The sequence below is a fragment of the Neoarius graeffei genome, chromosome 19, assembly GCF_027579695.1.
Source record: "Neoarius graeffei isolate fNeoGra1 chromosome 19, fNeoGra1.pri, whole genome shotgun sequence".
In the NCBI taxonomy this organism is placed as follows: domain Eukaryota; kingdom Metazoa; phylum Chordata; class Actinopteri; order Siluriformes; family Ariidae; genus Neoarius; species Neoarius graeffei.
This window is the reverse complement of record NC_083587.1, coordinates 28,386,463-28,401,315: the sequence shown is the minus strand read 5'-3', so window position 1 is coordinate 28,401,315 and position 14,853 is coordinate 28,386,463. Positions and strand designations below refer to the sequence as shown.

At 42.0% G+C, this 14,853-nt stretch overlaps 1 protein-coding gene across 2 annotated transcripts in view; it reads right to left on the bottom strand.

Annotated features, from left to right (window-relative positions):
* rdh10a (retinol dehydrogenase 10a) overlaps nucleotides 1–14,853 on the bottom strand; it is a 47,241-nt gene that overhangs the window by 16,586 nt on the left and 15,802 nt on the right. Inside the window, exons 3-6 of one of the 2 annotated variants that reach the window (XM_060899951.1) lie at nucleotides 11,562–11,660; nucleotides 9,873–10,018; nucleotides 8,611–8,742; nucleotides 5,466–7,022 (exon numbers count right to left, since the gene is read on the bottom strand). In XM_060899951.1, coding sequence (XP_060755934.1) covers nucleotides 6,899–7,022; nucleotides 8,611–8,742; nucleotides 9,873–10,018; nucleotides 11,562–11,660 — 501 coding nt within the window. In that variant the 3' untranslated portion in view covers nucleotides 5,466–6,898. Of the gene's footprint in view, nucleotides 1–5,465; nucleotides 7,023–8,610; nucleotides 8,743–9,872; nucleotides 10,019–11,561; nucleotides 11,661–14,853 lie in introns of those variants that run through there. The other variant, XM_060899952.1, reaches the window with a different exon arrangement.

Sequence of the window (14,853 nt, the reverse complement as noted above, 5' to 3'; positions counted from 1 at the left end):
TATCGCTAAGGAGTGCTGGAGTCACTGGTTACGTGTTCAAGTCAAGATTTTCAGCTTAATTGCAGCTCAGTCTTGATATTACCGATATCTTTTACTTGATATAAACCCCACACATTTTAATAAGTTTAAGAGTGCTTTAATTATTGCTATGGACAAATTTTCTAAAGTACACAATAATTACACCTGAGTAAGTAGCAACACTCTTGGGGAAATAACTCGCTTAAATTTTAAACGCTGTCAATTTCAGGCTAAATGGTGTTTTGTAGTCATGGGAAATGGTTCGAAAAAAAAAAAGATTAAACGCCCCGAGAATTTAAGTGATGTGATGGGGGAAAAAAATAAAGTGAGATTTTTTCTCCTCAGCTGACCTCCAGTTGAAGATTGAAAAATGTCACCTGGCCTTTCTCCAATCTTCTCACATCTGTCTAATTTCAGGGAATCTGTGCCCACTGAGAGGAGTGCAACTCGATGTGGTCTTCAGCTGTTGTAGCCCATCCATCCATCCATCCATCCATGTCAAGGTTCAGTGCATTCTGAGATGCTTTTCTGCTCACCACAGATGTAGAGTGTTTATTGACCATTCACTCATCATCATATCTTGTCACGATAGTGCTTTATCCAGGAGATGGCGTTGTTAGTGACTTCTCTTAGGTCCACATCAGAGCAGTGAGGACCTAGTGGACAGTCCCGTAAGATGTGGTCCATCGTCTGTTCTTCGCCGCAGGGACATCTTGCATCTGCCGCAATACCCCAATGTGCCAGGTTCTTCTTCGTTTTACCCACTTTACTCCTTGCCTGGTTCAATGTCACCCAGTCCTTACGACTGAGCGAGCTTCCTGTTGGCAACTGCTCTTGATGTTCGGGAAGCGCTGCGTTGAGATCGGTGTCGTCTAGGTCTTTCCATCTTTCAAGATGGAAATTTGATGTCAGCAGGGTCGAGAGGTTCAACGATGACGAAGCTCTTGCACGAGGCAAGACAGCGAGGTACTTCCTGGTGCTGGTGAAGTGGATGGCGCTCATCGTTGGCCTGCTTGAACTGCTCTGCACGAGACAGAGCTTCTCGTCGTACGTTGGGCGGTGCAATGCCCGACAGCCTATACAAGCTTGGCAGTGGGGTCGCACGCATGGTTCCTGTTATAGTGCGGCATGCACTATTCAGTGAGGGCTCTACTTTGTTGGCATGTGCAGACCTAGCCCAAACGGGAGCGCGGTATTCAGCAACTGAATAGCACAATGCTAAAGCTGTTGTTCGGATGGTGTTGGCGTCGGCTCCCCAGTTAGAGTTTCCCAGTTTGGCCAGCAAGTTGTTTCTGCTGGAGATCTTCTTTAACTTAAGGATGTGTTCCCTGGACGACAGTGTCCTGTCCAAGGTCACTCCTAAGTAAACGGGGTGCTTGGTGTTCTTAAGCAGCTTGCCGTTCCATCTGATATCCAGGGTGGTCTTGGATTTCTTGTTATTCAGGTGGAAAGTGCAAACTTGAGTCTTTCTTGGGTTTGCATTTAGGGACCATTTTGTATAGTATTTGGTCAGTGCCTCAAGTGCTTCAGTTAGCCTTTGTTGGATAGTCTTGAAACTATCAGATTGTGTCGCTAGACACAAATCGTCAGCATACAGAAATCTTCTGACATTGTTGAAGACTGGCTGATCGTTCGTGTAAATATTAAATAATATCGGGGATAGGACAGAGCCCTGTGGTAGGCCGTTCTTTTGGCTCCTCCAGCGGCTCTTCCTTCCATCCATTTCGACAAAGAATCTTCTGTTTGTCAACAAAGACTCCATAATTCGGACAGTTGGGATGTTGCTTACTATCTTGGCTAACTTCATGAGCAATGACCTATGGTTCACCGTGTCGTAAGCTGCGGACAGGTCGACAAACACAGCGCCAGTGATCATCTTAGCCTCGAAGCCATCTTCGATGTATTGCATGAGATTTAGAACCTGCCCGCAGCACGATTTACCTTGTCGAAACCCTGCTTGTTCGGGGATTAGTTGATCTTCAACCGAGGGTGCTATTCGCTCCAATAACAATCTCTCGTATACTTTATAGAGTACACACAAGAGTGAGATTGGGCGATAACTCTTAGGACTGATTCACTGACCGTTAACCATAGCCTTACAGTAAACTTGAAAACGTTTGGCCATTATTTTCTGTCTTTTCTCATCAACAAGGTGTTTCTACTTGTAGAAGTGTTGCTCACTGGATGTCTTTCACACCGAATACTCAAACCAACCCATCTGGCACCATGTCATGGTCACGGTCACTGAGATGATGTGAGCATGGACTCAAGCTCCTGACCTGTATGTACGTGGTTTTTGCATCGTACTGATGCCACATGTTTGGCTGGTTGGATAACCGTGTGAGTGTATACGTCAAAAAATAAGATGGTAAAATGAGATCCTATTAGCAAGAAGCTAATTTCTAGAACTTGTTTCATATATATATATATATATATATATATATATATATATATATATATATATACTGTATATTCTCCATTTGTTAACCAAAATGAGCTTTCAAATGTAAATGCAAGTGCAGTGTTTTATTTAGCCAGGAATCCCATTAGCAACTTGTATTAGCCCAAGTGTTTGTGTTTTTCTACCAACCCTTGGTGCTAATTAAAGTAAGCAGGCCTTTTGTTTGCTGGAGCAGATGGTGCTGCGCTAACACTCTCCACCCAAACACACGTCAGCTTATACCTGATCCTCCAGGATTGATCGGAAATCTGAAAACCCCCCGGGTGAAGTTCAAGGACAGCAAGTTAACAGCATGTTGATTATCAGTGTCAGTCTCGTCTTTAATGCTTATTTTAAATGTCACTTCCTAATGGGAACAGATTCCGGGCCCCTCCCAACCCTGGTTACTTTTGCCATGAAGGTCAGGTTTTTGAAAAATGTAGGTGGAGCTGCAAGTTAAACTGCTACAAGATGCACTGATGAGTTTTGTGGATCAGGAAAGGTTTCAGGTACAGTACCAGTCAAAAGTTTGGACATGTCTTCTAATTCAGTGGTTTTTCTTTATTTTTATGAATTAAAAGCCACTTCATGTTTTAAAGTAGTGATGGACGTCGTTTCTCTTTACTTAGTCGAGCGCTTCTTGATATAATATGGATTACTACAGTTGTGGAATAGGGCTATTTAATGTATGTTTATTGTTTACTGTTTGATCTCAAACGCATTAAGAAGGCAAGAAATTGCACTAATTATCTTTGGACGAGGCACATGTTAATTGAAAAGCGTTCCAGGTGACTACCTCATGAAGCTGATTAAGATGATGACAATATGTAAAGCGTCATCGAGGTAAACGCTGGCTGTGCTGAAGAATCTAAAATATGAAACTTGTTTATATATATAGTGTGTGTGCCAATCATGTGGCAGCAGCACAACGCATAAAATCATGCAGCTCATTTCAAAAGCTGGAGATCATCTTTACATCAAACATCAGAATGAGGAAAAAGTGTGATCTCTGTAACTTTAACCATGGCATGCTTGTTGCTATCAGATGGGCTGGTTTGAGTATTTCAGAAACTGCTGTTCTCAAATAGTAACAAGGAGACAGAGTCATCTATATCCCCCGCCCTATATACCAAGTTCCAAGATACTATTTGTCACATTTTTAAGTTCTGCTGCAGGAAACCATCCCTACCTCTTTACACTGACCTCAGCAGCCCATGGCATAAACCCACCAGACCTTTAGTCCAGCTGAGCTAAAAATTTAAACTTCTCACATTTCTTAGTATCAAAAGGCACATATACATTACTTAATCAACACATATACCAACTTTCAAGACCATATCACTCATAGTTTTCAAGTTCTGTTCTGGAAACAAAACCTAACCCTCAGACTAACCTGAGAGACTAAGTCTGAAATTGTTTCCATGGAAACATGAAAAATTAAAATTTCTCAAGTTTCTTAGTATGAAAAGGCACATCGACATCACCTTGTTAACATGCATACCAAGTTTCAAATCCGTATCATGAATAGTTTTGGATATATGCTCCAGAAACAAACAATGCTCTTAAAACTTAGTAAATCAAAACCTATTTTTTATGTAAAAAAAATTGAAAAATACTTTTTTTTCCGGGGCGGCACGGTGGTGTAGTGGTTAGCGCTGTCGCCTCACAGCAAAAAGGCCCTGGGTTCGAGCCCCAGGGCCGGCGAGGGCCTTTCTGTGTGGAGTTTGCATGTTCTCCCCGTGTCCGTGTGGGTTTCCTCCGGGTGCTCCGGTTTCCCCCACAGTCCAAAGACATGCAGGTTAGGTTAACTGGTGACTCTAAATTGAGCGTAGGTGTGAATGTGAGTGTGAATGGTTGTCTGTGTGTCAGCCCTGTGATGACCTGGCGACTTGTCCAGGGTGTACCCCGCCTTTCGCCCGTAGTCAGCTGGGATAGGCTCCAGCTTGCCTGCGACCCTGTAGAACACGATAAAGCGGCTAGAGATGATGAGATGAGACTTTTTTTTCCTTCAGAAATCCAAAATTGCAAAAGGCACCAGTTCACATGTTGCTTGATTTGTGTACAAATTTTCATGAAGATATCTTCAGTAGTTTTAAAAACGAAAATTTTTGAATTCCAGCTCCACAAATTGACCAACATTATGCATTTTTTTTTTCTTTTCTAAAATATTGTGCACTTCTCAGTGAAATTACACAACATGGCCAAAAGTATGTGGCGACCCGACCACCACACCCGTATGAGCCTGGTCTCATTCCAACCATAATAACGGCACTATTATCACCACACAAACTGCCCTGCAGACAGTACAGAAACCTCAACTGTACAACAAAACTAACTAGATTTTCAGTGTCCATCTAACGCCACCTCTGTGTTCCACCTTTCAATTATTGTCCTTTTTCAGTGCTGGATTCTGGAACGTTTTCAGGCTGGATCTCCTCAGGTTTTTTTTTTTTTTCCCTTTTTTTTTTTTTTTTAATTTGGCTGTCAGTTCAGCTTTCCTGATCTTTTTTTCCCTCTTCTTTAAGTCTTAATCTCCCCTCAGACCTTCCGTCCATCCAATTAGTCACGCATCAGGACCCTAAAATCCTTGTTAAAGGCTTTGGCATTTCTAATCTCTTTCTGTGTGCTGCTTCTTTAGTGAACCTTCTCTACCTGGTGTTCGTATTAGGCTGTTTTAAGGGTCTGGACCAAACTCTAAAACTAATAAAATCTGTTTTAATGAGACATCTTGTTAGTGGTGATTTTGGGAGTTTATACAATGTTATTCATGGTCGCCGTTACCCATAATTCACAGCAAGTGTACATCAGGTTTCAAACAGAAATGTCAAATCGGTTTAAGAAAAGTGCACAATTAGTTAGTGTAAATTTAGCTCCATTATTTGTAACACAGAGCTGGAAGTAATATACATTTTTAATGTTCCTGGTTCCTCAGTGAGGGTTTAGTGTAATAAATGGTATTTCCACGCGACATGGTCTTGAAGGAAGCTTTTGTGAATTGACACTGAAGCACAATCTAAATCAGTTTATTAATTTAAGTTAGGCAGAGACACTAAACATTGGATCCGCACGGGGTGCAGCTCCTTATGAAAGTTACAAAAAGAGGCATCAAAGAAATGTCATACTGTCAACAAACGGCAAACATGAAGAGGTAGCGACTTCAGGCTCGTCACTGTGAACAAACGGCACCTACTGGAACGTGCATCAAATCCACCGATGATTATTTTCGTATACAGAGTATCCGAGGCCCAATTATCAAATTATGAGTCACATTTGTTTAAAGTGGAAATATATGATGTAGAATACATTTACAAACCAATGTTTAGACACATTTCATTCAGTACAGATGAAACGATCACGTAGACACTCGTTTCAGTCCGTGTTCTGATTATTTTGCATTTTCAGTGATTAAAAATATATACTGATTTAAAAAAAAAAAAAAGATCAAGCTGCGTTCTGTTTTTGTTTTCCATAATCAAGTTGGAGCTTGCTGTATAAATGACATTTGACCTACAGTTAATTTTATGACACGTTTAAGTCTCGCTTCAGAATGAATTTCCAGCAATGACCATAACATAAATGACATCAGTGACGTTAACATTATTGATTTCTGATTAGCACTGCTGGTGATAACATTAATGCCCTCGCTGTTAGCATTAATTCTTGCTATAAGAACGTTAACAGCCAGCTTTAGAAACATTTCAATGACTGAACTGTATTTTCACAGCCTCTACATTGTCATGTTACTGAAGGATGACTTTGGAAGAGGAGTCTGCTGCTGTTTGAATATTTTGTGAGGACAAAAATAAAATAACACACATTTTTTATATATATATATATATATATATATATACAGGAGGATTTGCATCAGCAGCCACAAAGTAACAAATTACAGTCTGTGCTATTGTGAAGGACGCTAAAGGGCCAATACGTTCAGACTGCCCCAAAGGCCTCAGCTGTGTGCGTCTGACTTTAATCCATGCATCCAAGAGATGAAGCGTTGCTCCGGGAATCGAGGTGGTGCAGCAGTTTTGGCTAATCACACCAATAATGGCAGTGTAGAGAAATTACGTAATTACAGTGCATGTCTACAAAACACAAAGTGACAAAGGGGGTTTCTTACTGCCCGTACAGTAACATACTGTATATTTCGCAAAGATGCTAGATAATGCTGGTGACTACATGATGTAAATAATTACTGAATACCTCACGTATGATTTCAGACCTATTGACGCAGTATATAGAAGCTCGCTTTTCTTTTAAACGAACTAAATGAAAGACAAACACAAAGAGGAAATCCTCAACGTAGCCCACAGCGCTCTTAGTTCCAGAGGAACAATATGGTAAACGTTTGCATCTGCTCAATGCAAGTGCACCAGTCTAAACTTAGTCTCTCTTTCTCTCAGTGGTTGTATCCTCTCGTCGTTTCATGAAGCCGGTTGTTTAGATCCCGTTTTTTGCCTCGTTGTTGTTCATGGCCTCTTTCCTTTGAGCCAGGAACGGATACATGCACTTGTCAGCGCCCAGGAACCGGTACATACACACAATGGCCTCGAACGGCAAGATGCTGAAACACACGAGAGAGAAGGTTTTTTTTTTTTTATCCTATGAGAGCTCACGTTTGTGTAAATTTACATTACCAATCAAAAGTTTGTACACTCATTCATAGGTTGTTCTGTATTTGGACTAGAACAATACTGAAGTCATCAAAACTATGAAATAACATGCGCTACCGTTCAAAAGTTTGGGGTCACCCAGACAATTTTGTGTTTTCCATGAAAAGTCACACTTTTATTTCCCACCATAAGTTGTAAAATGAATAGAAAATATAGTCAAGACATTTTTCTGGCCGTTTTGAGCATTTAATTGACCCCACAAATGTGATGCTCCAGAAACTCAATCTGCTCAAAGGAAGGTCAGTTTTATAGCTTCTCTAAAGAGCTCAACTGTTTTCAGCTGTGCTAACATGATTGTACAAGGGTTTTCTAATCATCCATTAGCCTTCTGAGGCAATGAGCAAACACATTGTACCATTAGAACACTGGAGTGAGAGTTGCTGGAAATGGGCCTCTATACACCTATGGAGATATTGCACCAAAAACCACACATTTGCAGCTAGAATAGTCATTTACCACATTAGCAATGTATAGAGTGGATTTCTGATTAGTTTAAAGTGATCTTCATTGAAACGAACAGTGCTTTTCTTTCAAAAATAAGGACATTTCAAAGTGACCCCGAACTTTTGAACGGTAGTGTATATGGAATCATATCGTAAATAAGAGTGTTTAAAAAAAAAATCTCTTTCATATTTTAGATTCTTCAGCACAGCCACCTTGATGATGCTTTGTACACTATTAGCATTACCCTAACCAGCTTCATGAGGTAGTCACCTGGAATGCTTTCCAATTAACAGGAGCCTCGTCAAAAGTTAATTACTGCAATTTCTTGCCTTTTTAATGCATTTGAGATCAAACAGCTCTATTCCACAACTGTCATAATCCAGACTATGTCAAGAACCGCTCAGCTAAGTAAAGAGAAACGACATCCATCATTACTTTAAGACACGAAGTGCCTTTTCATTAATAAAAATAAAGAAAAAACATTGAATTAGAAGGTGTGTCCTAACTTTTGACTGGTGCTGTATGTACACTGTGAACCTCAATTGATCAGCTTCAAATCATATAAGTAGTCCGAATTATTGCAAATTTATATATTTAAAAGCGTTAGTGTGTGTGTGATGCGTTGCAGTGGCTGAGCTGCATTACTGGAAGATGTAGCCATGCTGCACATTGATGGTGTTCTTGTTTTGTACGGTCACTAAATGTAAATACGTGCCATGAGCATGCTTGGTACTTTGTAGGCGATTGGCATTTATCGATGTACACGTGTGAGTACAAAGAAATTTAACGTTACTGAAACTTTTTGTACGTCTGGCTAGAATTTTTAGTTCGGTTTGTCCGACAAAAACTTTTACACAAGTTTAGTAAAAAAAAAGAGTGATAAATGAGGCTCGTTAACAGCAGTACTAATTACCTTGCTGATATCCTTGTTAAACAGTATATATGGTATAACTGATGACTCGGTGTACACACAGCCTTTTTGGCCTGAGGACAATGTTAGCATACTGTAAGCTTCTCGTGTGGTCACATGCTGACCTTTTCATGAAGTTGACCATGTAGACGATGCGTGGTGTACAGATCATGGGCTGGTCGGTCAGGATAGCCTTCATCGCCTGCTTCACACAGAACTCGGGCTTCAGTGGGGGCAGGAATGGCTCGATCTCTTTACTGAGAGAGAGAGGACAGAGAAATGACCTAAGAAAAGTGATCTAAGAAAATCTGTAAAACAGTGCTATGCTCATTCATACCTGTGATCTTTAGCCACTAAAACTGTTTGTGTGATGTTTAATCCTTTCACAGAACACATGAATGTTAATGACGTCTCGTTTCCAACAAATGTCATAAGACTGAAAGTACTGCTGGTACTGTTAGGATAATGTTAATGACATCACTTCGCCCTCAGGTTTCGAGTGTTATTGTGAATGTTCAGCTATGAACCACTTAAAACTGCAGATGGAGTTTCCTAGTTTTCACACATATACAGTAGCAGCACGTTAACATGCCTTTGCTTTTGGCTTGCGCTTAAAGGCCTGAGTTTCCCAAAACCGTCGCAGCACAAAGATAAATGGTCAAGCGAGCAGCACAATGAACACTCTCTCCTAGTTAAGATGTTCTTAGGGTTAAGAGGCTTTTGGGAAACCCACCCCTGATTGAGAGTTTTTCACCAGTCTTGGGTTTGTTTAGTTCAGTACTAGAGCACCAGTTTGATGAGAACAGTGCATCAGTTCTGGTTAGCAGAATCAACGTTAGGCTCCACTGTTAACATTCAGATGTCTCTCATCTCATCTCATTATCTCTAGCCGCTTTATCCTGTTCTACAGGGTCGCAGGCAAGCTGGAGCCTATCCCAGCTGACTATGGGCGAAAGGCAGGGTACACCCTGGACAAGTCGCCAGGTCATCACAGGGCTGACACATAGACACAGACAACCATTCACACTCACATTCACACCTACGCTCAATTTAGAGTCACCAGTTAACCTAACCTGCATGTCTTTGGACTGTGGGGGAAACCGGAGCACCCGGAGGAAACCCACGCGGACACGGGGAGAACATGCAACCTCCGTAAAGAAAGACCCTTGTCGGCCACGGGGCTCGAACCCGGACCTTCTTGCTGTGAGGCGACAGCGCTAACCACTACACCACTGTGCCGCCCACATTCAGATGTGCAGCAGTAAAAAAAAAAAAAATCTAAATTATTTTGTTGAAGAATTCTATATTAAACTAATCTTGTCCTAAATGTTGATTATTCAGTACATTAACTTGCAGAGCAACGTCAAGGAACAATTTGGATATTTACCGTATCCTGCAGCCCCTGAACATGCCCGTGTCCACCAGATATGGACACACCAGTGTCATCTTGATGCCGTCTTTCTCTGAAGCCTTGATCTCGTGGCTGAGTGACTCGTGGAAGCCGATGGCTCCGAACTTGCTCGCGCAGTAATCCTGCCATTGTGAGTTAAACAAACATAAAAAGAAATGTAAAAAAAAACAACCAACAAACCAGGCACTAGTGTCCTATTCAGCATGTCAAAGCAGTAACACCATACGTTACTATGTGGTGTAGTGCTACACTGTTTTAGTTCAGGTCTTAGATGAGACGCTAAATGGTTCACGAGTTGGCCACCTAGTCACCTTCTATTTAGCTGAGCAAAGCGTTTTCAGTTTCACATGATTGTGTCCCAAACTTTACACTCCACTGTGCTTCCTACATTTTGCCATAAAAGGTGCACTGGTATGCAGTTTGTAATGTAGCTGATTACAAAGACAGCATGTGATTTGGGACATAGCCAAGTTCGCAGTAATTCCAAATTTCACTTCATTTCCATCCCCCTTTATCACATCTCTTTACACAATAATGGGCTATGTCCCAAGAAAGTGTACAGCCCTGCACGCCTTTGGGCTGTGTGTGTGATGACACGGCGAGACGTGTACAGTTTCATTAGCATTCTTCACTGTGCACGGCCGCGGGGACGGTTTTGATGTGGTTCGCTCTTCAGAAAGCGGCTCGGCCAAACACAGATGCGTGTAGATAAACACACGGGGGATAAAGAGTCTGGAGTGTATCCACACACACACACACACACACACAGATTGACGGCAGCTCTGAGTCACTGCATTAATGCTGGGCCATAAAAAACAATAAAACGCTGCCTTTGAAGTAGGAAAAAAGATGATGAGCGTAAAAATGTAACAAAGGAGCAGAGCTTCCCTGAAGGAGAGGAAAACCAACACCGAGCTGCAGAGCTGAACACACCACCATACATTAACACAGCCAGGCCTTTTCATTAATACAGTGTAACTCGCTCGGCATGAATCGGCAGCACAGGCAAAGTGGAGAGGAGGATCAGAGCATGAATGAATGAAAGGACAGATCATGAATGTACAAGATAGAATAGGAAGCTTTCATAGTGTAGACAAACAGCTTACTGTGTGTGTGTGTTCGTTCTATACAGTGAGGCCCAATTACCCCTGAGGCAAAGAGCAACTGGGAGGCAGAAACACAGAGAGGGACACAAACACAAAAAGAGAGAGAATATTAGAGAAATGGGGGGGGGAGAAGACAGAGGGAGACAGAAAAATCGACAGGTGGAAAGAGTGAGGGAGAGAAAATATATAAGATGGAGGTGGATAGACACGGAGAAAGAGGTAGAGAGAGGGGGCACTGAAAGACAGACACTATGACGGAGGGAAAGAGGAAGGGTGAAGGAGGGAGACAAAGAGATAGATAATAGAAATAAGGAAAAAAAGACAAGGGACACCGAGAGACAGTTGGAGGTGGAACATGTACAGATATAGATTGTCAGGGCACATAGAAAGTGAGACAGCTGCAGTGGTGAAATGTAAAAATACCCATGTATGAATCCCCTTGTGTTATAAATAAAAAAAATTCTGATTGCAGATGAACCTGCTGAGCCTGTGTAAAATCCTTCATTATTATTATTAGCTGCTGTGTTATTGCACTGTGTGCGAGTGCGCGCGCACTGACCTCGACCCCTGCCGTGCTGAAGAGGCCCAGCGAGCTGGCGACCGTCACGATGTGGCCGTGATTCATCTCCAACATCCTGGGAAGAAAAGCCTTGGTGGTCTGAAAGAGGACAAGAAGGGGTGGTTGTGGGGGCAGAAAGATGAGGGGAAGGGGGGGGGGGGGTTATTAGATGGGGTTATTCTCCTTGCATTATTCATCTCTGCCAAAGTGCTTTGATCCCTGTGTGTTTTTCCGACCTCCCTCTTATAATAATTCACCGAGTCTAAACAATACTCGCCCTACGGAGGGAATGAGGGAGTGACGGCCGTTAGTGACCGCTCTGCTCTCGCACGCACCCGAGAGATTCGTTTACACGTATATGGAAAACAACCTCGACACGTATTAGCGAGGTTTAACTTGGAAATGAAACGAGTGAAAGAAATGCTCTGGTTTGTCCAGCGTTTCCTCTTTCCACACACACACACACACCAATCCCGTTTGCAGGATAACGTTTCAGCCAAGAGAGCAACTCTCATTCACCGCCCTCACACAGCACAGCTTATTAGTCTCTCTCTCTCTCACACACACACACACACACACACACAGGCAAACATCCAAGCCAAGTCTTTAGAAAGACATTCCCCTTTATGAACACTTAAAGTGACAGTTCAATCGAAATTACAATGTACACAAAGTCCTCTTCACCCATATACACACTGGTGTGTGAGACTTGTGTTTTATCAAATCACATGAGCCTGTTATCTATTAAAACCTCGATCTATACTGTAACAAGTTACATTCAGTTCTCCCATGCATATGTTGGCTATAGAAGTACTCTGCATCAGCTTATGCTATTTCCTTAAAGGCATTTAGCAGACACGCTTATCCAGAGCGACACACAACATACCCAGAGCAGCCTGGGGAGCAGTTGGGGTTTAGGTGCCTTGCTCAAGGGCACTTCAGCCATTCCTACTGGTCCAGGGACTTGAACCAGCGATCTTTTGGTCCCCAAGCCACTTCTCTAACCATTTGGCCATCGCTTCCCGAAGTCCTAATTTGGACTTGCACTATAAGTTTGGCTAAGAGTTACTGAATTTTTATACCTGTAGCTGAAGTCTGAAAAGCTTAAACACCGTCATTCATACTTTGTGTACTATGTGCGTAGTTGTGTGGTGAAGTGAATGGTCGCTGTGCGTCACTGTGTGCAAGGGCGTCGTTATCAAGTTTTCCTCCATGGAAAACACCCAGAAATTTCAAATCAGTGAAAATGGTTAGTAATTCAGTCAGTTGGCAACAAATTCCATTATCAGTTCATTGGTCTATATTAATGAAGGATTTTGTGACATGAACTACATCACTTCGTGCAACTTCACACAAAGCGATCTGAATCAACTAGCTTTGAAGTAGATAAATGATTTTTTTTTTTTTGGGGGGTGACAAATGTTTCAGCTGATGTTTTAACATCATTTCATTTTCTTAACATACGTTATATAATCTGTCAAGTCAAAAAGTCGTCGTTCTGCATTTGGTTCGGATTGAAGATCCTGGGAGTTGATCCAAAAACGAGTCCATTCCCTGATTCCAGGAATTGAAAACCTCAAAGCTTTGAAGTCAATTCCAGCACCGAGAAAAAGTGTCACTTCGTGCAAAAACTGGCAATCAAAATGCCAGTTTCAGTTAGTGTGACAGCTGGTGGATATTTTGAATTTGACATTCTGGAATTGAACAAATTGAGGAATACCAGGATTCATCCCAATTTTGACAAGATTTTGTTGTGGCTGACAAATTTCCAGCATCAGGACTGAATATGAACATTGAACTTGAACAGCAGGTCTTGTAGTGTGACAATCATAGAACAGCAATGTGGCATCTGAGACGCCCCAGGACACCCTGACGAAAAGCCAAGCATGTCAGAATGTTTTGTATTTTCTCACCCAGTTTGACAATTTATCGACCCTCCTCCCTGACAACATGCAAAGACGTGAATGATGATTGGTCGGGGTCAAACTTGTCATGTTTCCAGTTTCCTGACCAAGACATGGCATTATGATCACCTAATCTGACATGGTGACCATCATGAAAGACAGAAATGTCATGTAGTCTGGTCCTGGCATTAGACCTTCTTGCAGTGACATCAGTCCATTGGTCATACTGACACTTATTTGAAACAAGTGTGCAGAGTTTGTCTCATCTCATCTCATTATCTCTAGCCGCTTTATCCTTCTACAGGGTCGCAGGCAAACTGGAGCCTATCCCAGCTGACTACGGGCGAAAGGCGGGGTACACCCTGGACAAGTCGCCAGGTCATCACAGGGCCGACACATAGACACAGACAACCATTCACACCTACGGTCAATTTAGAGTCACCAGTTAACCTAACCTGCATGTCTTTGGACTGTGGGGGAAACCGGAGCACCCGGAGGAAACCCACACGGACACGGGGAGAACATGCAAACTCCACACAGAAAGGCCCTCGCCGGCCACGTGGCTCGAACACGGACCTTCTTGCTGTGAGGTGACAGCGCTAACCACTACACCACCGTGCCGCCTGCAGAGTTTGTACAAAAAAAAAATTATATAATATACACACACAGCATACTGTGACTTCATTAGCTTGTGTGTTTGATTTGAAAGAATGATCTACGTTTTATAATATCCTCATCCCGTCATTGATGCGATAAAGATCAGTAATACTGCACTGTCAGGCCTAGACATTAAGCATTTACCACTGGTGGCCCAGTGGGCCAGTGGAATTGAAAAGTTACTGGCCCAAATGGAAAATGTGGTGGCCCGAATGCGCGCGGTACCTGAACCACAGCTGCCGCAGGCAGCCGCTGCAAGCACCATAGGTGCTTGCACAAAGAGGGGGTCCGGGGGCCCTCCCCTGGAAAACTTTGATTTTTCAATTCATATTCATGCATTCTGGTGCATTTTAAGGTGCAATTAATGAAAATAAGATTATTCATATTTTGCTAACATTATTATATCTTTGTTTGTTCACATTGATATTTTATTGTTTGCATTTCTTGTTCTATCAATTTCTTAGTTACATTTAAAAATTTCCTTTGTTCATGTTCTCTGTTCGTTTAACACATGCTGTTGATTACTGTTTTACATTAACAATTGTTTGTATAAAAGTTTTAGAATAAGCTAAGTTTTGCCTCACCATGCAGCTAGCTTGTTTATAGAATAAGCTTTGCCTGTAACCCACCCTGTGTGATGTAGACATATTTCCCTTTTTTGTCATGGTTTCAACTTTGGCTCATATATTCTCAACATTGTAGATATTGAATTCTCACCACTGTAGATATTC